The following is a 27,146-nucleotide window of genomic DNA, read 5'->3' on the forward strand; positions in this document are numbered from 1 at the left end:
TGTGCCCTTCCCCCATACAGCCCCCTACCCTGGGGTTATGGGCCTAGTCTTGCTCGGTTCCTCTGACATCTAGGACTGTGGCACAGGCGTGTGTACCCCCCCCCGGGGGGGCAGACTCTCCTTACCCCTCCCCCAAAATCTTTCACCCCCAGCCTGCTTTATTAGCTGTGGGTGAGAATCACCTCCCCCCCCCCTCCCGGTAGCTGCAGTATGAACAGCAATAGCAACTGGTTCATTGAATGGGGGCGGAGTTTCCAAAGGGGTGGAGTTTCCTAGGGGGTGGAGTTTCCCAAGGGGTGGAGTTTCCTAGGGGGCAGAGCTTCTCAGCTGGGCTGGACCCAACAGAACAGCTCTGTGATAGAAATACTTGTTCTAATGATGAGCAAATGGGGCAGGGGGCACCCAGACCTGGTAGGAGTTTGGGGGTCACCTGGGCTGCCCTGGGGGGGAGGGACAGCCCCCTGACACCTGCCCCAGCTCATGTGGAAGAAAACTGACCTGGCAGGTGAATCTGGCCTGCCCCTGGTTTCTCCCTCAACCCCCAACCTACCAGCGCGTGGGGTGCTCTGCTGCTCTCCCAGTCTGCCCTGTAGCCCAGGGCTGCATCACCGGTTTCCCACATAAAGGGATAATTTAAGATGTAAACAGGTCTCATTTTTGGGCTTGCTGGGGTGGGGTGGAGTGGGGGGAGAGGGGGGTTTCTTTAAGTCCTGAAACTGCCACTTGGTCCAAGTGAGTCTGGAACCCTCTGCCCTGTCTCCAGGGAACGTGACCCTGGGGGGGGAGGGGGGTCCTGGGGGGAGAGTTTCTAAGGGGTTGCTGATGGCAGAGGGATAAGAGCCTGTTTGTGTGACCCCTCCTCCTCCCTTGTAGCCCTGCGCCTGGCGTTTTTATCCTTCTCCCCCAGCTAACACCTCCCATGGCCTCCAGAGGGGCCGATCCTGCTCTATGGAAAACCCCCAAAGATCAGTTAAACTCCTCATGGGATCAGTCAAACTCCTCCTAGCTGGCAGGCGCTAGGACTACCCCATTCGGTCGGCAGCACTCTGGGATCAGCACCGAAAGCACGGTCAGGGTGGATTGTGCCAGGAAAACGGGCTGAGCCTGGAGGGGGATTGCTGCTCAGAAAGGAGGCAGAATTGCCAAACCTAGTTGAGTTCTTAGACATGACAGCCGTGAGTGTTGAGCTACAGCCGGCAGCTGCCCCTAGAAGAGGAGGGCGCGTGTCTATGCCGTACGGAACAGGGCGCCGGTTGGAGGAGGGCTGTGTGCGGCACCCTTCGCGCGCTGCTTAATGTTTCAAAACCAAACGCTAATCCTAGCGGAAGCCAAGCTGCCCGTAGCCCTTGTGTGCTGAAACAGAGCAACCAGGGAGGCTACGTCTAGACTGGCATGATTTTCCACAAATGCTTTTAACGGAAAAGTTTTCCGTTAAAAGCATTTGCGGAAAAGAGCGTCAGGATTGGCACGGAGGCTTTTCTGCAAAAGCACTTTTTGTGGAAAAGCGTCCGTGCCAATCTAGACGCACCTTTCTGCAAAAAAGCCCCGACTGCCATTTTCGCCATCGGGGCTTTTTTGCGCAAAACAAATCTGAGCTGTCTACACTGGCCCTTTTGTGCAAAAGGACTTTTGCCCGAACGGAAGCAGCATGGTATTTCCGCAAGAAGCACTGATTTCAGACAGTAGGAAGTCCGTGGTGTTGTGGAAATTCAAGTGGCCAGTGTAGACAGCTGGCACGTTTTTCCGCAAAAGCACCTGCTTTTGCGGAAAAACGTGCCAGTCTAGACGCAGCCGGAGTGTTTAGGGATGAAGGAAAAAAACTCTGCTTGCTGGAATTCCCCTTTGAGCACGTTACCCAAATTAACTTCATAAAACAAGGGTTTGAAAAAGGTGTTTCAATAAAACACGCCCGTTTTCCTTTTAGTTCAAAGCCACTGAGGTAAGGAGCAGGGCAGCGGGGGGCTGTAAATTGGCTCATGGCAAGGGGATTTTTCCCACTAAAAGACTAAAACCCACATTGCGGAAGGCAGAGGAGGAAAATACTTCCCCTCCCTAAGTTCAGTGCATCCCTATCGCCTCCTGCCCCTGGTGGCCATGAAGCAGTAAAAGGGGCTAGGTTGTGCCCCATCCCATCCCCCACCAAGCTATTTTATCTGCTCCTGCCAGCTGGTCCCATGGGACCCCAACTCCCAGTGCTGCCTGGGGGGCTTGCTGAGTCAGCTGGGGGCAACTGCTGCATGCTAAAGGGGTTCCTATGGGGCAGAACAAGGCCTGGCCGCTGACCCCAGGCAAATCGCACCTTGGCCCTGCAGCTTTCAACCGTAGGGGAGGGAGAGGGTGTGTGTGAAAGGACAATCAGCTGCACCAACTTGTGGGAGCAGAGAGGGGGTTTGGCCTCTGGATCCAGGCTGGCGCCCAGTTCTGGGGCCTGTGGTTCTAGGGAACGTGGTGGAATTACAGCCAGGCCAGGCCAGAGGCACTAGGAGCCACGGGGGGCTTAGCTGAGCAGGGCCTGCTTGGGGGCAGGAATTGAGGCTGGAAGCTGAAGCTAGACATGCTCAGGGAGCAGCAATCAGCACTGGGCCAGCTCAGCTCTTGTTCAGCCTGGGCAATTTTGGGGGGTGCTCCAGGAAAATGTTTGGCTCAGAGGGGGGGCGTTATGGAGCAGGTACCAGGTGCCTGGATGAACAGACTGCACCACACCCAGGGGTGCCCGGGGGCTCCCTGCAGGGCAGCCAAATGGCTCCACATGCCTTGGCTGGCCCACGTGCTGCGGGGGCCCTAGCACCATCAGTGCCTCCCGCTGGCCATGGGGAACACATGAGTTCCTGCCCTGGGCAGCACCTGGGTTTGAGTCCCCCAGAACAGTGCACCGGGGAGGCAGCCCCCCAAATCTCCCCTGGTGTGAGGGAAAAACCTGTAAAGCCAGTGCCCCTCTGAGGGAAAATAGACACCCACTCCCCCACCCAGAGAGCACCCAGGCTGGGGGGGATGCCCCTGGCCTGACTCCTAATTTAAACCGGAGCGAGTCCAACAGGCTGGGCTAAGCAAGACTGATTATAAGATAGTTCCCCCCCAGGTGGAGGAGGGGGCATGGAGAGAGGTTTATTCATTTGTGCTTCACTTCTCTCCCCCCCCCCCCAGGTTGCCTCACACAGCTCAGACTCCAGCTGAAGCAGGGGTGGGTAAGAGACAGCCCCCCCCTTCACAGCCGGCCCACAGGGACCCTCAGGCAGGCACCCAGGCAGAGCGGCCGGCTGCTGGGCCCCCCGCCTGTGCGCCCCTTCAGGGCTGCGGGGAGAGGGTGCTACAATTATGCTGGGGTGAAGGGAACTCCTTGCCCTAAAAAACCACACACCGCCCTCCTCCCCGTGCTGGAGTCTGCTGCTGCACCCCACACACCCCCACTCATAACCCCCCCTTCACCCACAGCCCCTCCCAGATGCTGCACCTCCCCCCACACCCTCCTCCCAGGCCAGAATCCTCCCCTGCACCCCACTTCCCCAGTCATAACTCCCTCCTCCACCCACACACCCTCCTCTATCCTGCACCTCCCCCCCATACACTCCTCTATCCTGCTCCTCCCCCCCCCCCCACACACACACTCCTTGCCCCAGGCCAGAATCCTCTCCTGCACTTATAGCCCCATTCCACTCCCTAGGTCTCACCCCCAGTCCCCTACCCTGAGTTCCCTGCCACATCCAGCCTCCCACCCCCGCTCCGTAGAAAAGTGCCCTCTCCCCATGAAAAGTTATTGCCCACTCCTGACCAGAGGGGTCATTCTAGCCTGAGACATCCAGGTAACATCCGTTTCTCCCCCCCCAGTGGGCTGGCTTGAAGAACTCGGCTCAGACCCCTGCCTTGCGTACGACATTTATTACCAGACGGGGAGGTGCTAGAAAAGCCGGCGCCCGGCAGCGGGTGAATAAATACAGAAGATTCATAAATACACGTGTGCCTGAGAAATCCCCCCTCCCCCCATCCCAACATAAGTTTGTCTCGTCCCTCGGAGGCCGCTGGGCCAGCCAGAAGCCCCCATGCCGGTTGTGGATTGAGGTAGGGAGAGGGGAGCCACCGCCCAAGGAACCCAGGAGTCCTGGCTCCCAGCCCCCCAGCTCCGGAGACTGAAGGGTTGAGGGAGTCCAGGGCGGCGTCCCATGGGGGACCAGTCTGTGCCCTACCCCAGTCTTCCATCCCGGCTGCCTGGGTCCTCCATCCTCGCGGAGCTGGGCGGGAGGGGGGTGTCCTGCCTCCCCTGTCCCCCACCAAGGGACTCTGGGCCTGCCTCCTGGATCTTCCTCTGGGCCCAGGCCCGGTGTCCTGGCTCCAGGCAGGGCCCCAGGATGGGCTCTAGCTGCTCAATGCGGCGGCGGAAACGGCTCCGGTCCCGGGCCAGCTCTTCCCAGGGCCCCCGGCGGGCAGCCCGGCTGGCGAAGGGCCAGACCAGCAGGGGGTGCACTGTGACCACGGCAGAGAACCGCACCTGGGAGGGGGGAGACAGAGGGTGAGAGGAGAACCCAGACAGTGACATGGGCACCCGAGAGGGGAAGCCCCTAACACTGGCTACCCCCACCCCTGCATCAGACCCAGAAGTCCTGGCTCCCACCCCTCCCCTGCTCCAACCACTAGCCCCCACTCCCTCCTGCCCAAGCGTTAAGCTTCTGCACAGCTGCTGCTTGGAGCCAGCCTGCTCCAGCCCCAGGCGCCTGTGTTGGGGGAGGGCAGGGGGAAGGCAGCCAGTGACGCATCCGCCCACGTCACCGCTTCGGGGACAGCCCAGAGTCACAGGGAAATTACGAGAGGTTTCCAAGCAAGGGGGAGGGCGCCGCAGGGTGGGAGTGAGGAGCGCTGGTAGGGCTGGGCCCCCACCCCTCCAAGGCAGGGCAGTGGGGGAGTGAGGTGACGCACTCAGCTCAGGGAAGCCCCCGGGACCCAGCAGCCCCTTTCACTCCGTTGCGTGAGATTCCCCTCGCCCGGGAAGGCAGGTGAATCTGATGTCACCCCTGAAATTACCCAGCAGGCCACTGGGCCTGCGCTTAGGGAAACAGGTAAGAGAACCCAGGGGTCCTGGCTCCCTGCCTCTCCCCCGCTCTACCCACTAGACCCCACTCCCCTCCCAGAGCCAGAAAGAACCCCGGAGTCCTGGCTCCCTGCCTCTACCCACTAGACCCCACTCCCCTCCCAGAGCCGGAAAGAGAACCCAGGAGTCCTGGCTCCCTGCCTCTACCCACTAGACCCCACTCCCCTCCCAGAGCCAAAGAGAACCAACCGGCTCTGGCTCACCTTCTTCGCTGTCCAGTTGCCTTGCGAGTCCTTGGTCTCTCCTTGGGAAGGCTCCTTGACTCCCCGGGAACCCAGCTCACAGCAGTGAATCCTCCTGGGGGGGCCAGGTCTCATGGGCCAGGGCTTCTCTGGGGGTGTCCAGGGGTCCCCCACATCCTCATCCTGCAGGGCCGGTCCAGGGGAGGTAGAAGGACACCCGGAATGCCTGGTCCTCGGGCCGCGGCCGGGTGGGCCTCCCTGGGGCCGGAGCCAAGCGAAGTGCCGCATCGGCCTCCCGCCAGCCTTCGCCTTCCAGCGCCAATTCCGCATCCGTCCAGTCTGCCCCGGAGCGGCCCCCTGCGTCACCTCCCTCCTCCTCGCTGAGCCAGTCCCCGTCGTCCTCCTCCTCCTCCTCCGGGCGGTAGAATAAGGACAGGACCGGGTGGTTGTCAGTGACGGGACAAGCCAGGGTCCCATCACCTGGCGGGCAGCTGGTGGCCTCTTCCCCACATGGCAGGAGGCCTCTTCCGGGCTTCTCACCATTCCCCCGACTTTCCCCTTCCTGCCAGGCTTGGGACAGACTTTCCGGAGGCAGCTTTTGACCATCTCCAACCTTCTCCAGATGTTCCTCCATCTCTAGCCGGGCCGTGGCCCCTTCCCCACGGACTTCTCCACGCCTTGCCCCTTCCTCCCCGTGACAAGGCTCTTGGGGGCTTCCCCCACATTTTCTCCTGGTCCCCCTGTCTCCTGGGTCATGACAGGATTGTCAGCATCCTTCCCCAGGGCTTCCCGACATGCTGGGAACGGGGGGGCCTGGCCGTGGCGCCCTCCATCCCCGCCCGCTCTCCGTGGGCGGGCAGGCCCACGGCCCTTCTTCTGCCGCCGTCTCATCCTCATCACGGCGGCGGGGAGGCAATGCCAGTCGCTCAGGAGGTCCCGGAGCAGTCGAGAGACCCAGGCGAGCGTGTCCCTGAGGTCGCCTGGTGGCGGGGACCAAATGCGGAGCATCTCAGCAGGTTTGGGAGTCACGCTTCCCTCGGGAGCTGGAATGAGGAAGGGCAGGAGACGCGTCAGCCTGAGAGAATCCAGTGACCACAGGCACGTGCGTGGGGAGGGGTGGGGTGCTCCCCATTGGATCCATGGGGCTCTCATCTCATCCTTTGCAGCTGGGAAAGGATCCCAGCGACCCCCTCTCCCCAGCTCCAGGGACTGTCAACTTCGCAGCAGCCACACAGAGCGAAGGGAGGGGGCAGCTCAGAGTCTGCTCCCTACCTGCTCTTTTCCAGGGGTGGGGTGGGGTGGGGGAAGACTCAGAGGCATCCATCTTCGGGAGCCCTCCGGGTGACTCAGGTCGGACACACCCTGGCTGGCTCCTACACGTGAGGGATGCACTTACACAACCCCCAGCTGGTCCCCAGAGCTGCATGGGGGTGGGGGCGATCAACAGCCCCCAAACGGGTTTGATCCAAGGGTGGGGGCTCAGAGCTAGATTTTGGGGGGCTGCTGCTGCTGGGAGGCATGGGGTCAGTGTCAGAAGGAAGAGGGGCTGGGAAGCCCCCCGGGCCACATTATGACTTTCGTGGGCCCCAGGCAGGTTTGGCTTTGTGGGCCCCTTCCTCCATTAAAAAAATTAAAAATTATTTGTGATATAACTTGAATTACTTCAACTGCCCCCCCCCCCCCGGTTTTAGGCAAAATTTAATAGAGTTTTCGTTGGCCCTAAAAGTTTGTTTCCTGCTTTGAAAAAAATTAAAACGTTTCCTTTGACCCTAAAAGTTCTTTTTTTTCCTTCTGATTTTAAAAGAAATTAAAACATTGGCGTGGGCCCCTGGAAGTATCGTGGGCCCTAGGCACTGTGCCTAATGGCTACGTGGGCCCTAGAAGCCCCCTGAAGGAGGGGTCCCATGAACCCTGGGGAAACACCCCCACGTCGCAGGGCCTAGAGGGGGAAGCACTGTTGGGGCACTGAACAAATACAGGACAGGATTACCCCCACGCGGGGCACCGGGGGGGGCAGACTGGGGGACTCATAACAGATCCCCTAAAATGGGCCAGAAGGGGGAGGGGTCAGAGGGAGAGGCGTTGGGTTGAGCCAGACCAGAATCTGGGGTGCAGGCTCAGTGTCGGGGTGCAGGCAGGGGAGGCGGATCGGGGAAGCAGCCCCCCAGGGCCGGTGTTGGGCCCCCCCCTTACCAGCTCAGCCGGTCAGCAGGGCGCTCCAGCAGCGGGTGGCGGGCGCGGCGCAGGCAGGGTCCGTGGGGCGCACGAGCGGGTCCATCGCGTTGTCTAGTCGGTGCTGCGGGTAGAGAAGGGCTGAACCGAGTCGGGCCGGGCCGGGCTAAATAGGGCCGGGAGCTGACGTCAGTGTGACGTCAGGGGAGGCGGGGCGACAGCACCACGGAGCCGGCACGTAGGCAGGCAACACCCCCCCCAGCACAACACAACACACAGAGCCCAGCAACACAACACACACACCCCAACACAACACCCCCCAACACAACACACAGAGCCCAGCAACACAACACACACACACCCCAACATACAGAGCCCAGCAACACAACACACACACCCCAACACAACACCCCCCCAACACAACACACAGAGCCCAGCTACACAACACACACACCCCAACACAACACCCCCCCAACACAACACACAGAGCCCAGCAACACAACACACACACCCCAACACAACACCCCCCCAACACAACACACAGAGCCCAGCAACACAACACACACACACCCCAACACACAGAGCCCAGCAACACAACACACACACCCCAACACAACACCCCCCCAACACAACACACAGAGCCCAGCTACACAACACACACACACCCCAACACACAGAGCCCAGCAACACAACACACACACCCCAACACAACACCCCCCCAACACAACACACAGAGCCCAGCTACACAACACACACACACCCCAACACACAGAGCCCAGCAACACAACACACACCCCAACACACAGAGCCCAGCAACACAACACACACACCCCAACACAACACCCCCCCAACACAACACACAGAGCCCAGCAACACAACACACACACCCCAACACACAGAGCCCAGCAACACAACACACACACACCCCAACACACAGAGCCCAGCAACACAACACACACACCCCAACACACAGAGCCCAGCAACACAACACACACACACCCCAACACACAGAGCCCAGCAACACAACACACACACCCCAACACACGGAGCCTAGCAACACAACACACACACACCGCAACACACAGAGCCCAGCAACACAACACGCAATCGCCCAGCACAACACACAGAGCCCAGCTACACAACACGCAATCGCCCAGCACAACACAATACACAGAGCCCAGCTACACAACACACACACACCCACAACACAACACACATCTTCCAGCACGTGCCCAACACAACACACACACCACAGCACAACACAACACACAGAGCCCAGCAACACAACACGCAATCGCCCAGCACAACACAACACACAGAGCCCAGCAACACAACACACACCCACAACACAACACACAGAGCCCAGCTACACAACACACATCTTCCAGCACGTGCCCAACACAACACACACACCACAGCACAACACAACACACAGAGCCCAGCAACACAACACGCACACCCCCCAGCACAACACAACACACAGAGCCCAGCTACACAACACACACCTTCCAGCACGTGCCCAACACAACACACACACCCCAGCACAACACACGGAACCCAGCAACACAACACGCAATCGCCCAGCACAACACAACACACAGAGGCCAGCAACACAACACGCACACCGCCCAGCACAACACAACACACACCTTCCAGCACGTGCCCAGCACAACACACACACCCCAGCACAACACAGAGAGCCCAGCAACGCAACATGCCCACTGCACAGCACAACACAACACACATCTTCCAGCCCGTGCCCAACACAACACACACTGCCCAGCAGAATCCAACACACAACCATGCAGCACGTACTTAGGCCAACTCCACACACACAGCCTAACACATATCCAGTAACACAACACACGCACTCCAGCACATATCCAGCAATACAATACACACAACTCAAAACGTGTCCAGTAACACAACCTCGCACAACCCAGCATGTACCCAGAAGTGCAATGCAACACGTACACAACACAGCCTAGGACACACTGGTTCACAGCATAGCATGTAAGTAATAGAGCTGAGAACCGCACAACTCACACACCAATAAAAATACACAGCAGTCCCCAACGCAGCACGTACACATCACGCATTATGGTATATAATGTGGTACATACACAACACAGTGCAAGACAACAATTACATCGCAACCCAGTCCCACACAACAGAGCAAATACACAACTTAGTCACAATCTAACACATACAGCATAAAAGCCTAACTACACAACACAGGCAGAGCAATCACAACACGACAATTCAGCCCCTGAGGGCCCACTCAGAACATTGAATACAGGCCGCTTGCCAACTCAACACAAACCCAACACACGCACACACAGAGAACACCACAGCTTGGCAAAACTCAGCACAGAGCCCCAGCAGACACTCTTAACACCATCACACAACAAACCCCAGCAGTACACAAAGCGCAGCCCCCAACAAACTCAGCAGGCCAAGGTCACCTCGAGCCCGGGGACTGCCACCATGCCACGCAACCACACGCTGCAACACAACAGCCTCCAGCAACACAGCGTGTGGCACCCAACACAACAGGCACGATGCAGTGCTCCAGTGACCCACAACAACACACCCGCCACTAAACGTGAGACTAGGCAGGGAGAGGAGTGGAGTCTAGTGGTTCGTGTGAGAGAGAGACTGAGCCAGGACTCCTGGGTTCTCTCCCTGGCTGTGGGGTCTAATGGTTAGAGCAGGGGGGGCTGGGAGACAGCGTTCCTGGATCCTGTCTAGATATGGGGGTCCCAAACCAGGCCCGTTGGGGGAGGGGGCGTGTCTGGGGATCCCCGTCCACTCCTGCCGCTGGGTTTTCCTCCCAGGGCAGTTTCGCTCCTTTTCACTTTCACTTTTCGGTTTTATTTTTCTGTCCTGTCAAAAACTCCAGCAGGGGCAGTAGTGAGCTGCGCTGGGTGGGCAGTGGTGCCCAGTGGTGACAGCGGGGAGGGGAGGGGGCCGTTCAGGGCTCTCTGCAAGTCTTGTCGCCACTCCGTGCCTCAGTTTCCCCATTTGTGAAAAGGGGCTCATGACCCTCCTACAGTCCCTCAGGGGGTCCCCCATATGGAGCCTCACTTCTCTTGGGAAGCCCCTTCCCCACCTGCATCGTACGGGGGTGGGCCGACATGCTGCACCCCCAGGGGCAGGGCCCCTCGTCCCGAGGGCCTCCGGCCACGGGGGGCGCCAGAACCTCAGGCTATGTATGCGTGTCGGGGCGGGGGGTGATAGACACGAGCTGCGATGGGAGGGAGCAGGGGCGACCCTCCGAGGCACCTTCTCCCTCCCCGCCCCAGCAAATCCCCCTTCGCCCAGGCACCTCTCTGTCTCCCCCCCCCCAAAATCCACTCCTCCCCCAGAGCCAGGAGTCCTGGCTCCCCGCCCCCCTCTAACCACTAGCTCCCTCTTCCCTCCCAGAGCTAGGCGAGAACCCGGCACTCCCGGCCCCCTGCTCTCTGTCCCCGCCCGGCCCTGGGGTGGGAGGGGAGTGGACAGAGGAGAAAATCTCTTTGTCCCAAGCTCCTCCGGGGAGGGCGCTGGACAGCTGGGCGGTCACTCGGGTCGGGGGGAGAGGCAGGCAGAGGCGGTGTGTACAGACCGCTAGGCGGAGAGAGATAGTTCGATAGATACAGGGGTGGAGGGGCCGGGGGATGGACGGATAGAGGGGTGCAAGGCATAGATACAGGGGTGCAGGCAGACAGCTAGGGGGTGCAGGGGATGATGGAGGGGTGAGGAGGGGAACGGACGGGTGGAAGAAAGTCGGGAGAAAGGGCGGTGGAGCGAGAGAGGAGGAGGCTGAAGGAGCAGCAGGCAGAGGGAGCCAGAGAGTTGGGGGGCAGAGGAGGGGCAGGAGAGGAGTGGGGGGCAGGAGAGCAGGAGGTGGGGGCAGAGGAGGGGCAGGAGAGGAGTGGGGGGCAGGAGGGCAGGAGAGCAGGAGGTGGGGGCAGAGGAGGGGTAGGGGGCAGGAGGGGAGGGGCAGGAGAGCAGAAGGTGGGGACAGAGAAGGGGCAGGACAGGAGTGGGGGGCAGAGAAGGGGCAGGAGGTGGGGACAGAGAAGGGGCAGGAGAGGAGTGGGGGGCAGAGAAGGGGCAGGAGGTGGGGGCAGAGAAGGGGCAGGAGAGGAGTGGGGGGCAGAGAAGGGGCAGGAGGTGGGGGCAGAGAAGGGGCAGGAGAGGAGTGGGGGGCAGAGAAGGGGCAGGAGGTGGGGACAGAGAAGGGGCAGGAGAGGAGTGGGGGGCAGAGAAGGGGCAGGAGGGGAGGGGCAGGAGAGCAGGAGGTGGGGACAGAGAAGGGGCAGGAGAGGAGTCGAGGGCAGGAGACGGGTAGAGATCACCCTGCCCCCCCAAACAGCCCGGACCCCCGCGTGCCCCCCCGGAAACCAGGTAAGGCCCGTCCTTCCAGCCCCGCGCGCTGCCCCGCGCGTGGCAGTCCAGTCATTCCAGAGCCGGCGGGGGGCGAGGGGGGGGGGTGTAGAGCAGGTGGCCGCAATGGGGGGGGTCTGCCCCCGCCCGGGTCAGTGGCCCAGATTCCTTTGGGGGGCTCATGCCCCGCTCGCCCCGGGCACCAGCTGGCAGGGGGCAGGCAAGGGGGGCTCAGAGGGGATGGGGAATATGACGGGGGCTGGTCTGTCCCGAGGGGGGAACCCCACACTGGGAGGAGGTGGAGGAATATGCCCCCCCCCCCCGCCGGGGCCCTGAGCTAAGGGGAGGGGGCGGGCGGGACGCTCTGGGCTGTGGGGGAGGGGCGGGGGGCGGACACAGCTGCCGTGGGCAGGGAGCGGACCAGGGAGTTTTGTCCTGCTCTGAATTCCAGCTAAATACCTCGGGCCTGCCGGGCCCTGGCGCTGCGAGCTTCTCCCCAGCAGTGCCCTGGCCAGGGACTGCAGTGCTGCGAGCTTCTCCCCAGCAGTGCCCTGGCCTGGGGCTGCAGTGCTGCGAGCTTCTCCCCAGCAGTGCCCTGGCCAGGGGCTGCAGTGCTGCGAGCTTCTCCCCAGCAGTGCCCTGGCCTGGGGCTGCAGTGCTGCGAGCTTCTCCCCAGCAGTGCCCTGGCCTGGGGCTGCAGTGCTGCGAGCTTCTCCCCAGCAGTGCCCTGGCCAGGGGCTGCAGTGCTGCGAGCATCTCCCCAGCAATGCCCTGGCCAGGGGCTGCAGTGCTGCGAGCCTCCCAGCAACAGTGCCCCAGCTAAGGCTCTGATGCTGCGAGCTTCCCCTCAGCAGTGCCCCAGCCAGCAGCTCCTGTGCTGCAAGCTTCCCAGCAGCAGTGCCCCAGCCAGATCCGGTGCTGCGAGCTTCCCCGCAGCAGTGGCCCAGCCGGGGAACGAGTTAACTCCAGGCCGGCCGGGGCTCTGACCAGGGGTGGGGCCGAGCCGTGTCGGATCAGGAATTCTTGGCTCCCTGCGCCCCCGCAGGCAGCTGGCCCCTGTCTCAGCCGGCGCCGCGGCCGGGGGAGCCGGGAGCAGATAAAGCGGCTCTGTGCGGCGGGTCCCCCTCCGGCCTCTCCCCCTCCCGTCCCAGGATCCGGTGACTTCACCGCTTGCTTGAGCTGCAGTAAGGGGGGGGCAGGGAGAATGGGGGGGTGGATTATAATGGGGGGGCCGGGTGTGGGGGGATACAGTGGGGGCAGGGCTGTGCCAGGGTGTGGGGGGACACAGTGGGGGCAGGGCTGTGCCAGGGTGTGGGGGGGACACAGTGGGGGCAGGGCTGTGCCAGGGTGTGGGGGGATACAGTGGGGGCAGGGCTGTGCCAGGGTGTGGGGGGATACAGTGGGGGCAGGGCTGTGCCAGGGTGTGGGGGGACACAGTGGGGGCAGGGCTGTGCCAGGGTGTGGGGGGACACAGTGGGGGCAGGGCTGTGCCAGGGTGTGGGGGGATACAGTGGGGGCAGGGCTGTGCCAGGGTGTTGGAGGGTCCGGGGAGGGCGATAGTGGGTGTGTGTCTCGGTTCTGAGGGTCCCGGGGGATGCAGGTGGTGGGGGGGATGGGCCCCCTGGAACTTCCCCCACCCCCAGGAACTTCCCTGGCTTGCGGCACTGCTGGGGGGAAGCTCGCAGCTTTGCCATGGGGCCTTACTAGCGGCTGCTCCCACCACCCAACACATGCCCCTCCCCAGAGCTCCCCCCACCCCGCAGTGCCCAGGCCAGGGGCATGAATGGCTCCATTCAGCCTCCCGCCCCCCACCCCGGCTCCGGGAATCTGGGGTCGCCTGCTCAGGTCTTGCCTTGTTCTCTCGCCCACGCACCACCCTGGGCCCTGCCCGGGTCAGGGGAGATGCCAGCCTGCCTGGCGCTGCGAGCTTCCCCGCAGCAGTGCCCCCAACCAGGGATCCCTGGCGCTGCGAGCTTCCCCGCAGCAGTGCCCCCAACCAGGGATCCCAAGCGCTGCGAGCTTCCCCGCAGCAGTGCCCCCAACCAGGGATCCCAAGCGCTGCGAGCTTCCCCGCAGCAGTGCCCCCAACCAGGGATCCCAAGCGCTGCGAGCTTTCCCGCAGCAGTGCCTCCCAGCTGCCTGGCGCTGCGAGCTTCCCTTCGACAGTGCCCCAACTGCGGGAAGCTTCCCTGCTGCGGCGGCCCCAGCCAGCTCTCCCAAGTGCTGTGAGCTTCCCCGCAGCAGTGCCCTGGTGATGTGACCTTCCCCACAGCAGGGACCCCCTCTCCCGGCGCTGCGAGCTTCCCTGACTTCCTCAGCCCCTCTTGTGTTCCAGGCGTGGGCCGGGCCGGTCAGGAGCCATGGCCGACCGGGAGCGCCCCAGGAGCAGCCTGAGCCAGGCCAGCAGCGTCCTCACCATCTCTTCTGTCAGTCTCGGGGCCGCCAAGGTGTGTGTGTGGGGGGGGGGGGGGCTGGAAGGAGGCCCCAGGGCCCAGACCTTCTGGGAGCTGTTCCCCCTTGAGCCCCCCAGCACCTTCTCTCTGATCCTTCCCCTCCTTTCCTCCCCTACTGCACCCACCTTAATTCTCCCAAACTCCTGCCCCTGGGCCAGCTGGGGGCGAGTGCCCCCTGGAGGGGAAAGGCCCCCCGCCCCATTACCTGCCCCCGCCCCCCAGCCAGGCCTTGCCCTGGGCCGGCTGGGAGCGGGCGCCCCCTGGAGGAGAAAGGCCCCCCTGCCCCATTACCTGCCCCCACCCCCCAGCCAGGCCTTGCCCTGGGCCAGCTGGGGGCGGGTGCCCCCTGGAGGGGAAAGGCCCCCCCCCCCCGCCCCATTCCCTGCCCTGGGCCGGCTGGGAGCGGGCGCCCCCTGGAGGAGAAAGGCCCCCCTGCCCCATTACCTGCCCCCACCCCCCAGCCAGGCCCTGCCCTGGGCCAGCTGGAGGCGGGCGCCCCCTGGAGGGGAAAGGCTCCTCTGCCCCATTCCCTGCCCCCGCCCCCCAGCCAGGCCCTGCCCTGGGCCGGCTGAATGCTGGCGCCCCCTAGTGGCTGATGCGTGTATCTCTGTGTTGGGGGGCAGTATTAACCGTTTCTTGCCCCCCGCAGTCGGCCCGCTCCGTGCGGCGGGTTCACACCTTCGGGAAGCGGGAGCATTCAATCAAGCGAGACCCCAATGCACCAGTTGTCATCCGGGGCTGGCTGTGCAAACAGGTGTGTGGGGGTGGGTGTATGGGGGGCTGGTACCTTGGGACCTCACGGGTGGGAGTTTGTGGGGCAGCAGAGGAGGGAGGGAAGGAGGACAATGGGGCAGAGGAGTCCAGGAACTGGGGGTGGGGAGACGAGGGTCCGGGCTGGTAAATGGGGCATAGGACACTCAATGGGGGTGCAGGGCCATGAGGGAGGGGATGTTGGCTTGGGGGTGGTGTAGGGGGCTCTATGGGGCAGTCAGGCTGGGAACATGGCCTTGGGGTGGGTGGTAAGTTTGGGTCCATCGGGTGGGGGCTGTTGGGAGAGTGGGGTGCTCGGGGGGGGGAGTCGATATGAGGTTAGGGCTTTAATCTGTGATAATAGGGCAAAGGCTCTGATGAGGGACTGGCATTTGGGGGGCAGGGATCTGGGGGACCGGTGGGGGGCTGGGCTGGGGCTCTGGAGAGGGGAGGGGAAGTCTGAGCAGGCTGGGTCCCGCGCCCTACCCAGTCCCAGCTCTGCCCATCACCCTGGTGTCGGGGCGGCTCTCATTCCAGGACAGCTCAGGCCTGAAGCTTTGGAAACGGCGTTGGTTCGTGCTGGCCGATTACTGCCTCTTCTACTACCGAGGTACCCGCCCCCCAACTGGCCCTTGTGAGGGGGCAGCTGCCTCCATGCTGGCCTGTCCTGGCAGGGGGCGCCGTGGGACGGGGGGAAGCCCCCAGCTGCCCTTATCCCAGCCTGCCCTGGTGGGGGGCACTGTGGGGAGCCGGATCGTGGAGGGGGGGAGCCTCACGAACCTCTCTCTCCTTTTGGGGACCCCCAGACAGCAGGGAGGAGGTGGTTCTGGGGAGCATCCCGCTGCCCAGCTACGAGATCCGGCCGCTGCCGGGGGAGGGGAAGAGCCGAAAATACACATTCAAGGTCAGTTGGTGGGGAGGGGAGTCGTTCTGGTCTGAGCCCCCCCCATGCCCACCCCTTGGGGTCACCACTGGGACAGCCCCGGACTCCTGGGTCCTATCCCCTGCTCTGGGAGGCGAGTGGGGTCTAGTGGTTGGGGGGGGGGAAGAGGGCTGGCAGGCAAGACTCCTGGCTTTTGTGCCGAGCTCTGGGAGGGCAGTGAAGGGTAGTGGTTAGAGCGGAGAGCGTGGGCTGGAGCCTACAGTCAGGGCCCCCCATTAACCAGAGCCCCCCCCCCCCCGTCTGCCCATCAGGCCGAGCACCGGGGCATGCGGACGTACCACTTCAGCGCTGACACCCTGGAAGACATGAACGGCTGGATCCGAGCCATGAGCCAGTCGGCTGCGGCCGAGAGTGACCCCAGCGCCACGTAGGGACTTGGAGGGGCTTTTAGGGGGGGAGGGCTGGGAGCCAAGACTCCTGGGTTCTCCCCCTGGTTCTGGGAGGGGAGTGGGGTCTAGCGGTTAGAGCAGGGGTCTGGGAGCCCGGACTCCTGGGTTCTCCCCCTGGTTCTGGGAGGGGAGTGGGATCTAGCGGTTAGAGCAGGGGACTGGGAGCCTGGACTCCTGGGTTCTCCCCCTGGTTCTGGGAGGGGAGTGGGGTCTAGCGGTTAGAGCAGGGGTCTGGGAGCCGGACTCCTGGGTTCTTCAGTAAATATTCTGCCCCCCCCCCAGCAGCCGCTCCACCCAGCTGCTCCGTCAGGCCCGGCTCTTCCAGGGCATCCGGCCGCCCACGCCGGACCTGGGTCCCGCCAAGAGTGTCGAGTCCTTGGAGATCGCCCGGCTGGCAGGGCCCCACTGCTCCCTGGAAAGCCTGGTCCCCGTGGGGCGGGGGGCTCGGGGCCAGGGGGGCTCCCAGTCCAGCGGCCCCGCCCCGCCCCCCAGCCCGGTCAGTGGGGAGCCGCAGGGCCTAAGGTAAGAGCTCCGGGCCGCGCCCAGCAGGGGGTGCTGGGGGTGGGGGCACCTCCCTGCCCGATTAACCCTTTCCTCTCTGCTCCTCTTTCCCCAGCTCGGACTCTGCCCGTATCCCAAGGGGGCAGGAGCCCTCGGCAGGCGAACGCCCCTCTCCCAGCCCCCCCCACCCCTCCCCACCGCCCTTCCCCCCGGAGTTCCAACAGCCCCCCCCGGGACTCCCGTCCCCCACCCCCTGGGACCCCTCCACAAATGGACTGTGCCGCACCCGCTCCTCCCGCTCCTACTCCCTTCCCCCCACCCCCAGTGAGCTCAGGGGGGCGCGGGGGCCCCCCCTGGGCTCATCGCCCCCCCGGTGCCAGCAGAGGGACCGAGCCACCCTGCTGGCTGCCTCCTGCGAAGAGCTCCCCCTGCTGGTCCAGGCAGGGCCCAGCCTGGCCCGGCCCCATACCCCTGTGGGGCGGGTGGACATTGCCCCTGGGGGGGCTGTGAGGGGCAGCAGAACCGGCCCAGGGCGCCCCCAGGCCCCTGCCGACCGCTACGACATCCGGCCGGTCGAGGAGCCCTGTGCCAGGCCCCCCGGGCGCTATCCCCGCAGCCCCCACCCCAGCCACTGTCTGGCGCGGCCTGGGACGCCGGCGGAGGAGAGTCCGGCGCAGACAGGCACCCTGGGCCCGGCCCTGGGGAGGCAGCCCCGGAGTCGGGTACGCTGGGGCAGGCAGCAGGGGCGCTGGGCTGCGGGGGTCAGGGCCCGGTAGGGGGCGCTGGGCTGCGGGGGTCAGGGCCCGGTAGGGGGCGCTGGGCTGTGGGGGCCGGGAAGGGGGCGCTGGGCTATGGGGGTCAGGGCCCGGTAGGGGGCGCTGGGCTATGGGGGTCAGGGCCCGGTAGGGGGCGCTGGGCTGCGGGGGTCAGGGCCCGGTAGGGGGCGCTGGGCTGCGGGGGTCAGGGCCTGGTAGGGGGCGCTGGGCTGTGGGCGCTGGGCTGCGGGGGTCAGGGCCTGGTAGGGGGCGCTGGGCTGTGGGGGTCAGGGCCCGGTAGGGGGCGCTGGGCTGTGGGGGTCAGGGCCCGGTAGGGGGCGCTGGGCTGTGGGGGCCGGGCAGGGGGCGCTGGGCTGTGGGGGCCGGGCAGGGGGCAGGGGAGTTGCCGGCAGTTGGTGCTGACCCCCCCCTTGTGTCCCCCTTGCAGTTCACAGACCGGGTTTACCCCTCCCCAGGGGTCACCCCCCCACGTGCTCGTCTCTACGGCCGACTGGTGAGTGGCCCCCCCCAGCCCCTCCTCCGGCTACCCCAGCCCCTCACCGCTGACTCTGGGCTCCCCTCATCTCTCTAGATCTCCCCGCATTCGGCCTCCTCTGGCTACCTCCACCTGCCGCCGCTGCCCCCGCTTGCCAGCCGCCCGCCGGGGAAGAGGGCCACTCCGGGAGCTCTGGTAATAACCACCCCCCCACAGCTGTGGCCTTGCCTCAGTTTCCCCTCGGACGCGAGGCCGGCAGGGGTCTGGCACGGCAGTGGGGAGGGGCGCGGGGGGGTTCTCCGATGCTCACCTCTCTCTGTGTCTCCCCCCCAGCCTCGGACCGTGACCCCGCTGTCCCGGGACAGGACTCTGCTGGCACCGCCTGGGGCCGAAAGTAACACGGATGTGAGTGTGGTCCCGCACCCTAGACACCCCGATCCCCCTCCTCAGGCTGGACCCACCGGCCCTGCTACCCTGGCACCTGCGCCCCCGGATTGGTCCCACGGGCCCATCTACCCTGGTATCCCGTCTCTTCCCCCAGTTTTACAGCTGAGCGGTTTCAGCCAGGCCTTTTGCCGAACCCATGTCAGCCCCATGCTGGTAAACCCCCCTGCCCCCCTCCCCCCATGGACACAGCGCCCCCTAGAGGCCGCAGCCGGAACAACCTGGTTTTCCCATACGCCCCCCTTCCCCCCCAGGTTCTCCTGACCAAACTCTGTGGCCAAGACAAGCTGCTCCGGGGGCTGGAGGAGGAGAAGGAGCATCTGCGGGCTGAGAAGGTAATTTCATGTCCCCCAGTCCGGGGAAGGGGTCCCGGGTACCCAGCCCCCCAGCCTGCCCCAGAGGGGCCGTGTCCCAGTGCCGGGGAAGGGGTCCGGGTACCCAGCCCCCCACCCTGCCCCAGAGGGGCCGTGTCCCAGTGCCGGGGAAGGGGTCCCCGTGTACCCAGCCCCCACCCTGCCCCAGAGGAGCCGTGTCCCAGTGCCGGGGAAGGGGTCCCCGTGTACCCAGCCCCCCACCCTGCCCCAGAGGGGCCGTGTCCCAGAGCTGGGGAAGGGGTCCCCGTGTACCCAGCCCCCCACCCTGCCCCAGAGGGGCCGTGTCCCAGTGCCGGGGAAGGGGTCCCCGTGTACCCAGCCCCCCACCCTGCCCCAGAGGGGCCGTGTCCCAGTGCCGGGGAAGGGGTCCGGGTACCCAGCCCCCCACCCTGCCCCAGAGGGGCCGTGTCCCAGTGCCGGGGAAGGGGTCCGGGTACCCAGCCCCCCACCCTGCCCCAGAGGGGCCGTGTCCCAGTGCCGGGGAAGGGATCCCGTGTACCCAGCCCCCCACCCTGCCCCAGAGGGGCTGTGTCCCAGTGCCGGGGAAGGGGTCCCCGTGTACCCAGCCCCCCACCCTGCCCCAGAGGGGCCGTGTCCCAGTGCCGGGGAAGGGGTCCCGGGTACCCAGCCCCCCAGCCTGCCCCAGAGGGGCCGTGTCCCAGTGCCGGGGAAGGGGTCCCGTGTACCCAGCCCCCCACCCTGCCCCAGAGGGGCCGTGTCCCAGTGCCGGGGAAGGGGTCCCGTGTACCCAGCCCCCCACCCTGCCCCAGAGGGGCCGTGTCCCAGTGCCGGGGAAGGGGTCCCGTGTACCCAGCCCCCCACCCTGCCCCAGAGGGGCCGTGTCCCAGTGCCGGGGAAGGGGTCCCGTGTACCCAGCCCCCCACCCTGCTCCAGAGGGGCCGTGTCCCAGTGCCGGGGAAGGGGTCCCGTGTACCCAGCCCCCCACCCTGCCCCAGAGGGGCCGTGTCCCAGTGCCGGGGAAGGGGTCCCGTGTACCCAGCCCCCCACCCTGCCCCAGAGGGGCCGTGTCCCAGTGCCGGGGAAGGGGTCCCCGTGTACCCAGCCCCTGCCCTGTTCTCTGCATAGGGGGGGCAAGAGCTTCCCCCTCCACTGCCCCCTCCTTGTGCCATGCAAGGGGTAACTGGGGGGAGCCTGACCTTCAGGAGCGGCTGGAGAAGGCCCTGGAGCTCTTCCGGCACCAGCTGGACGAGTGTCGAGGCCAGGAGCTGGCAGAGGAAAAAGTCTGGTACCAGCAGAGGCGGCTGCAGGACGAGCTGGTGCAAGTGAGAGCCCGGCTCTGCGACGTGGCCCTGGTGAGTGCGCGTGGCCGGCGGGCCCCTCCCCAGCGGGGCCGCATCTCGGCACCGGTCCCCTGGTAACCAGCCCCCGCCCCGCCCCAGAGGGGCTGCCACTGAGTCCCAGGTCCCTGTGTAACTAGCTGTTGGTTTCCTGTCCAGGATAGCGAGAGAGCTTGGGGAGATTACGCCGCCCTGGAGAACGAGCTGCTCACGCTGCGGGAAGCACTGGCTCAGATCCGACAGCTCGGGCACCCCCAGGTACGGCGCCCGGCTGGGATGCCTCCATTGTGCTGCTGTGTGAAGGGATTGATCTGTGGAACTCCCTGCCACATGATTCTCCTGGGGTGAATCACTCAAGTTCCCACGGAAGGGCAGGTAGGGGGGTGGAGCCAGAAGGGGACGCTGGGCTACAGGGACGGGGCAGGGGCCCAGCAGGGGGCGCTCTCCTCTCAGCTATAGGGATGGACTAGAAATAGGGAGCCTATGACCCGCGGAGTCTGTCCGATGCAGTGCACTTAGGAGCAGGCGAGATACCGGGGTAGATGGGCTGGTGTCCAATGCTAATTATTGCCCCGTGACCTTTCGCCTCTGACCTTTGCCCTCAGGAGCAGGGGGCCGCCCAGCAGGAGCTGTGGATGATTGATGACATCATTGCGGGGTTGGGAGCCAGCCCCACCCCGTACCCCACCCTGGACCTCAGGACATGCCAAGGTACTGGTCCCAAGTAAGGGCCCAGCAGGGGGGTGTGGCTGCAGGGGGTGTGGCGGGGGCCCGGCGGGGGGTTGAGCGGCAGGGTGTGTGGTGGGGGCGCAGGGGGGGGTTGGGCTGCAGGGGGTGTGGCAGGGGTCCGGGGGGGGATTGGGCTGCAGGGGTGTGGCAGGGGTCCGGGGGGGGATTGGGCTGCAGGGGTGTGGCCGGGGCCCAGTGGGGGGGGTGGCCTGCAGGGGGTGTGGCAGAGGTCCGGGGGGGGGATTGGGCTGCAGGGGTATGGCGGAGGCCCGGGGGGGGTTGGGCTGCAGGGGTATGGCGGGGGCCCGGGGGGGGTTGGGCTGCAGGGGGTGTGGCGGGGGCCCGGGGGGGGTTGGGCTGCAGGGGGTGTGGCAGGGGCCCGGGGGGGATTGGGCTGCAGGGGGTGTGGCAGGGGCCCGGGGGGGATTGGGCTGCAGGGGGTGTGGCGGGGGCCCGGGGGGGATTGGGCTGCAGGGGGTGTGGCAGGGGCCCCGGGGGGATTGGGCTGCAGGGGGTGTGGCAGGGGCCCGGGGGGGATTGGGCTGCAGGGGGTGTGGCGGGGGCCCGGGGGGGATTGGGCTGCAGGGGGTGTGGCGGGGGCCCGGGGGGAATTGGGCTGCAGGGGGTGTGGCGGGGGCCCGGGGGGGATTGGGCTGCAGGGGGTGTGGCGGGGGCCCGGGGGGAATTGGGCTGCAGGGGGTGTGGCGGGGGCCCGGGGGGGGGATTGGGCTGCAGGGGTATGGCGGGGGCCCGGGGGGGGGATTGGGCTGCAGGGGGTGTGGCGGGGGCCCGGGGGGGGGATTGGGCTGCAGGGAGTGTGGTGGGGGCCCGGGGGGGGGATTGGGCTGCAGGGGTATGATGGGGACCCGGGGGGGGTTGGGCTGCAGGGGTATGGCGGGGGCTCGGGGGGGGGATTGGGCTGCAGGGGGTGTGGCGGGGGCCCGGGGGGGATTGGGCTGCAGGGGGTGTGGTGGGGACCCGGGGGGGGTTGGGCTGCAGGGGTATGGCGGGGGCCCGGGGGGGGGATTGGGCTGCAGGGGTATGGCGGGGGCTCGGGGGGGGGATTGGGCTGCAGGGGGTGTGGCGGGGACCCGGGGGGGGTTGGGCTGCAGGGGGTGTGGCGGGGGCCCGGGGGGGGGATTGGGCTGCAGGGGGTGTGGCGGGGGCCCGGGGGGGGGATTGGGCTGCAGGGGTGTGGCGGGGGCCCGGGGGGGGGATTGGGCTGCAGGGGGTGTGGCGGGGACCCGGGGGGGGTTGGGCTGCAGGGGGGTGTGGTGGGGGCCCGGCGGGGGCCTGGGCTGCAGGGGCTGGGGTGAGAGTCCTGGCAGGGGGGGTCACTGACTCTGTTTTGTCTCCTTTGCAGGCTTCTCTCCGGCTGCCTCCCCCGTTCTGGAGCCTGGGGGGGGCTCAGCCCAGAGCCCCCTCCCAGGGCCGGATGGAAGGAGCCTTGAGCCATCTGCCAGGGTGAGGGGGGGGCTGCACTCCTGGGGGGGGGACCCATCCTTGGGGAGTGGGGACTGGCTGGGGGAAGAACTGGGGGCTGCTGTCAAAGGGGGCCCCAATTCTGACTGTCCTAGCCCAGCCCCCCAGCCCTGCCAGTGCCCCTCCCTCCCACCCCACAGACCCTGGCTCCCCCCCCCCACGTCTCTCTGTTCCCCGCAGGGCGAGGCAGCTGGCGTGAGGGACGAGGTCCCAGCGACGAGGGGGGAGACCTGGGGCTCCCAGCCCCCCCAGGGCCCTTCTAGAAGAGGGGCTGGGTCCCCCGAGCTGGACGGAGGGCCCCCCCTGCAGGAGACAGACGCGGCACCAGGTGCGGTTCCTCCCCCCTTGCCTAGTCTGTCTGGGGAAACATGCACCCCTCTTGTCCCTTCCCCGCCCCTTTAACCCCCTCCCCTGCCCCCACAGGTCTCCACTCGCCTCCAGCCGCCCCCCGCCCAGGCCCCCTGGAGCCCTGGGAGCAGAGAACCGAGGAGCTGCCAGCCAAGGTAGTTGGGCTCCCTCACTCCCCTGGGAGTCGGTGCCTGGGAGCCCAGATGCCTGGGTTATCTCCCCAGAACAGGGAGGGCCCTGGGGTGTAGTGGTTAGAGCGGAGAGGGGAGGGGCTGGGAGCCCAGACGCCTGGGTTCCCTCCCCAGATTGGGGAAGGGGGTGTGGTCTAATGGTTAGAGCGGAGAGGGGAGGGGCTGGGAGCCCAGACGCCTGGGTTCCCTCCCCAGATTGGGGAAGGGGGTGTGGTCTAATGGTTAGAGCGGAGAGGGGAGGGGCTGGGAGCCCGGACGCCTGGGTTCTCTCCCCACATCGGGGAAGGGGGTGGGATCTAATGGTTAGAGCGGGGGGGAGGAGGGGCTGGGAGCCCGGACGCCTGGGTTCCCTGCAGGTGTTTGGTCTGCGATTCTCCCCTTACCCCAGGAGCGTGTGCCAGAACCCCCTGGTCCCCACCGGGCCCGGATGAGCATTGAGGAGCAGCTGGCGAGGATGCGGCGGCACCAGGAAGGGCAGAGGCAGCATGAGGCGGCCAGGCCGACGCCTGGGGCTCCTCGGCCTGGCTCCCTCCGGACCAGCGCCAGCCGGGTGGGTACGCAGCCTGCGGGGGAGGGGCTGCCAGGGGGTGGGGCATGTCCTGAGGCCACACCCACTGTGCCCCCCCAGTCAAGCTCACCTCCGGCCTGCCAGTAGTGCAGGGCCCCTGGGTTCTTTCCAGGTTCGGAGAGGGGAGCGGGGTCTAGTGGTTAGCGTTAGAGGTGTGTGCCTGGGTTAGGACATGGGCGGGGGGCGGGGCGGACACGCTGAACTGCTTAGATTCCCTCCCTTCACTCCGCCTTCCAAAATTCTCCAGTTCCGCCTTCCAGCTCCCCCTCCCAGCCTCGGGCCGGAGCCAAGCCTGACCGACATGGACGTACCAGTGAGGGGGGGGCAGACCAAGGGACACTGGGGCGGGCCTTCCCTACCCCCCGAGAGAGACCGTCACCGGATCAGGAGCCTGGCATACGCGCTGGCCACCGAGGCCTCTGAGCGCAGCAAACTCATCACAGGTAACAGGGCTGGGGGCCTGGACACTCGGGGGGCGGGGGGGCGGGGTCTAGTGGGCAGAGCAGGGGGCTGGGAACCAGGATGCCCGAGTTTTACCCCCCCCTTTAGGGGCCTCTTTCTAGACCCCCTCCCCTCCCCTCCCCTCCCCTCCCAACGGGAAAACAGCTAAACAAACACAGTGGAAAATGGCTGGAATCTGGTTCAGCTGTTGGGGGAATTTCTGGCTCCGGCTGGCAGGTCCCTGGGGTAGGAACAGCTGGGGGGTGGGGGAGAGTCTGGGGCAGGGGGTGGGGCTGGGCAAGGGGCCCATTTCTCTTTAATTCACTGAAGATCTGAAGGGGTTGCCTCATGCCCAGCCCCGTGCCCCACCCCAGAGGTGGCTGCATCTCCATGCTGGGTGAGGGGTCGCCTATACCCAGCCCCCCCCACCCCAGAGGTCTCGGCTTTGGGGGGGGGTGACTCTGGTTTCCTCTCTCTGTGCAGGGAAGCCCCCGCCTGAACCCCAGCGGGAGGGCTGTGACCCCCGTCTGAACCCCTCCCCAGAGTCGCTGCATGCAGTGACCAATCAGCACTTACCGCTTACCATGATAGCCTCCAGGGAAGACCCAGGGGCCAATCACGTCGTGACTAAACCGTGCAGCCCGGCCAATCAGAAGACGGCATTTACCGCCCAATCCGTGCAGCGGGCAGAATCAGCCAATCAGGCATCGCCTCTAAATCAAGCGGCCAATTGGGCATCGTCTGTTTCTGAGTTTTCTCACTGGTTGTCCGCCTCGCCAGATGCAGCCAATCAGGCCTCGTGTCTGTCGGAGGCAGCCAATCGGGCATCGCCACTGCCGGACACATCGCATTGGGCAGCCCCGTTGCCTGAATTGGCCAATGGGACGTCGACTGTACACAAGGCATCCAGTCGGGCGTTGCCTCCGCTCTGGGCCTCCCAAAAGGATTGTGGGAATTGGGTGCTGGAGCAAAGGATTGTGGGTCACAAAGGCTTGGCCAATGGCAGGTGCCAGGGGCAGGGTGCGCATGCCCCACCCAGCCAGGTGGTGGCGTACCTGTGCGAGGGGAGCCAGCCAATCAGGATAACCCTGCTGCAATCCAGCTTCTAACCCATTGGCTCAGAGGCAGGGTCAAGTCCCGCCCCTTCTCTGCATCATCGGGGGGGGGGGCTATATATGGGGATGTGCCCAAAGGGGAGGTGGGGCTGGGACCCAGGGTCAAAGGTCAGACTGGGGACTCCCTAACCCAGTCACCAACCAGTTGATCTTGGGATCCTGACTGGTTTGGCCGGGAAGCTCTCAAGCGCTGCCCCTCTGCCCCACGGTCCTGCTGCTCCTGCCCTCTGCCTTAGAGCTGCCCCCCAGAGCCTCCTGCTCGCTGTGCAGGGTGTGGGGCGGGCAAGGGGGGGCGCTGATGTCAGGGTGTCTCCCCTCTCCCCCACTTCTGTATCCCATCTCCACACAGAGAGAAGGGGATGGAGGGAGCGTGGCAAGGCAGATCTCACACTGTGTGTGTGTCCGTCTCTGTCTCACCCCCCCCCCCCCGTCCTTCCCTCTCCTCTCCCCACCCAACACACACGTGGGGGGTTGTTACTTTTCCTGCTTGCAAAGTGGGTTCCTTTCGGTTTGGGACAGCTCCGTGCGTGTCATCGTTTTCGTTTCTCTAGCGCGTCAGTGTCATTCTTTGGGCCGTGAGTTCTAAACTGCCGCACCTGCCGTGGCCGGAGTCACCAGCCCCGTGGCCATTGCTGCTGGTGGAGATGGTCCCATGTCCCTGCAGCCCCTGAGGGAGGCAGAGCAGGGGGACTCCACATGCCGACCCCGCTCCTACAGCTCCCACTGATCAGTAACGGGGAACCGAGGCCAGTGGATGCTGTGGGCTCAGTGCCGGTAGAGGAGGGGCAGCACATGGCGCCACGGAGCTGTTGCTGAGCTGCCAGCTGCTTTCAGGAGCGGGGCGGGGGCAGGGTGGACGTCAGCTGCCTTAACCCCCCTGCCCCACCCAGCGGAAACCGCCAGAGTCTGCTCCCTGAACCCCTGTCCCTGCCCCGAACCTTCTCCTGCCCCAGACGTGAGTCCCCCTGCACCCAAATTCCTTCCCAGAACTTGCACCCTGAACCCCCCCGGACCCCGATCCCCCGCCCTTGGCTGAGCCCGGAGCCCCCCCCATGCCAAACCCCTTGGCCCAAGACCAGACCCTGCACCCCAACCCCCTACCCCAGCCTGTGTGAGTAAGTGAGGGTGGGGGAGGAGAAAGGGGCCTCAGAGAAGGGGCGGGGGAAGGGTATGTGGGGGTGACATTGCCCCTCCATCGAACAGGTGACCTTGGGGTTAAAAAGGCTGGAGACCCCTGCCCTAGCCCCATGCAGGGTCCCAGCATCTTGCTGCCCTCTGGTGGGCAGATTGGGAAGTGCACTCCCTGAACCCTCTTCTAGTCCAGCCCCCCACCAGCTCTGCCAGTGCCCCTCACAACCGCCCTGCAGCCCCTGCCCTAGGCTCCCTCCCAACACCCACCCTACAGGAGCTGCAGCGAAGGGGCCAGTCAGGGGCCAGTGGGAAGGGGGATTTGTGGGGTACTGGATGGTCCTCTGCCCCCCACCTGGGCTTTGGGGCCAGCAGATTTCAGCCACAGTCCCAATGCAGCTGGAGTCAGAGACGTGGGAACCTGCTAATTGCTGACAGCCTGCACTCTCCCCACTGCCAGGGGCTTTCTCTTTGGGCGGGGCGAGGGGTCCTTGTGTACCCAGCCCCCGCCCTACTGCAGTGGGGCCCTGGCCCAGCGCCAGTCAAGGGGCCCCTGTCAGTGTTCCCCCTAATCTTTTCCATCTATGTGTGGAATAAATTTTATGTGTACCAATGCATGTGCGGATGTGCACCACCTGTGCGGAAGAAATGTGCGTACCGAAGCATGTGCGGACGTGCACCGCCTGTGCAAACAAAACTGAGCTGTGGGCGCTCTGCCAACCTGCTCGGCTGCAGCTGACTCTCCCCTGGATGGCCGCCCAAGCGCTCAGCTTACAGGGCACACCGGTCCCTGGATACCCAGAACCCCACCCCAGGGGCAGCTGGGAACTCAGCCTCGATTTCCCCTGGACCCTCGGGGCGTTCGTGGGGGCACATCGCAGACAAATGTACTCAATAAATCTCATTTATGTTGCCCTTGTTGAGCCCTTGAATCTC

The 27,146-nt window shown here is 65.3% G+C and overlaps 1 protein-coding gene and 1 long non-coding RNA gene across 12 annotated transcripts; one reads left to right on the plus strand and one right to left on the minus strand.

Moving 5' to 3' along the window:
- Positions 1-3,860: 3,860 nt before the first annotated feature.
- LOC142825622 (uncharacterized) lies at positions 3,861-7,614 on the minus strand. Its single transcript, XR_012899984.1, has 3 exons — positions 7,456-7,614; positions 5,284-6,305; positions 3,861-4,483 (listed from the first exon to the last, which is right to left on the minus strand). It is a non-coding gene; the product is annotated as an uncharacterized LOC142825622 (long non-coding RNA).
- A 4,045-nt stretch (positions 7,615-11,659) lies between these two features.
- PLEKHA4 (pleckstrin homology domain containing A4) lies at positions 11,660-27,133 on the plus strand. 11 transcript variants are annotated; one of them, XM_075917618.1, is made up of 22 exons: positions 11,662-11,826; positions 12,851-12,989; positions 14,141-14,252; positions 14,908-15,012; positions 15,546-15,618; positions 15,815-15,912; positions 16,203-16,318; positions 16,623-16,862; positions 16,957-17,563; positions 18,045-18,110; positions 18,189-18,287; positions 18,426-18,497; positions 18,791-18,871; positions 20,074-20,223; positions 20,368-20,466; positions 20,814-20,919; positions 22,301-22,401; positions 22,600-22,747; positions 22,843-22,922; positions 23,347-23,508; positions 23,774-23,969; positions 24,451-27,133. In XM_075917618.1, exons 3-22 carry the CDS (start codon positions 14,166-14,168, stop codon positions 25,074-25,076), a joined length of 3,312 nt encoding a protein of 1,103 aa, XP_075773733.1. In that variant the 5' UTR covers positions 11,662-11,826; positions 12,851-12,989; positions 14,141-14,165; the 3' UTR covers positions 25,077-27,133. The 11 variants fall into 11 exon arrangements, with proteins under 11 accessions (XP_075773743.1, XP_075773742.1, XP_075773737.1 ...); XM_075917628.1 differs by lacking the exon at positions 12,851-12,989 and having other exon boundaries at positions 11,660-11,826; positions 23,347-23,512; positions 24,748-24,883; XM_075917627.1 differs by lacking the exon at positions 12,851-12,989 and having other exon boundaries at positions 11,660-11,826; positions 23,347-23,512; positions 24,559-24,696.
- Positions 27,134-27,146: the final 13 nt, after the last annotated feature.

The sequence above is a fragment of the Pelodiscus sinensis genome, unplaced genomic scaffold (genome assembly GCF_049634645.1).
Source record: "Pelodiscus sinensis isolate JC-2024 unplaced genomic scaffold, ASM4963464v1 ctg125, whole genome shotgun sequence".
In the NCBI taxonomy this organism is placed as follows: domain Eukaryota; kingdom Metazoa; phylum Chordata; order Testudines; family Trionychidae; genus Pelodiscus; species Pelodiscus sinensis.

Coding starts and splice junctions, on each gene's coding strand:
- PLEKHA4 (XM_075917618.1), top strand. CDS start 14,166: ATGGCCGACCGGGAGCGCCCCAGGAGCAGCCTGAGCCAGGCCAGCAGC. Junction 15,013..15,545: donor GGGGCTGGCTGTGCAAACAG/GTGTGTGGGGGT, acceptor CTCTCATTCCAG/GACAGCTCAGGCCTGAAGCT. Junction 15,619..15,814: donor CTGCCTCTTCTACTACCGAG/GTACCCGCCCCC, acceptor GGGGACCCCCAG/ACAGCAGGGAGGAGGTGGTT.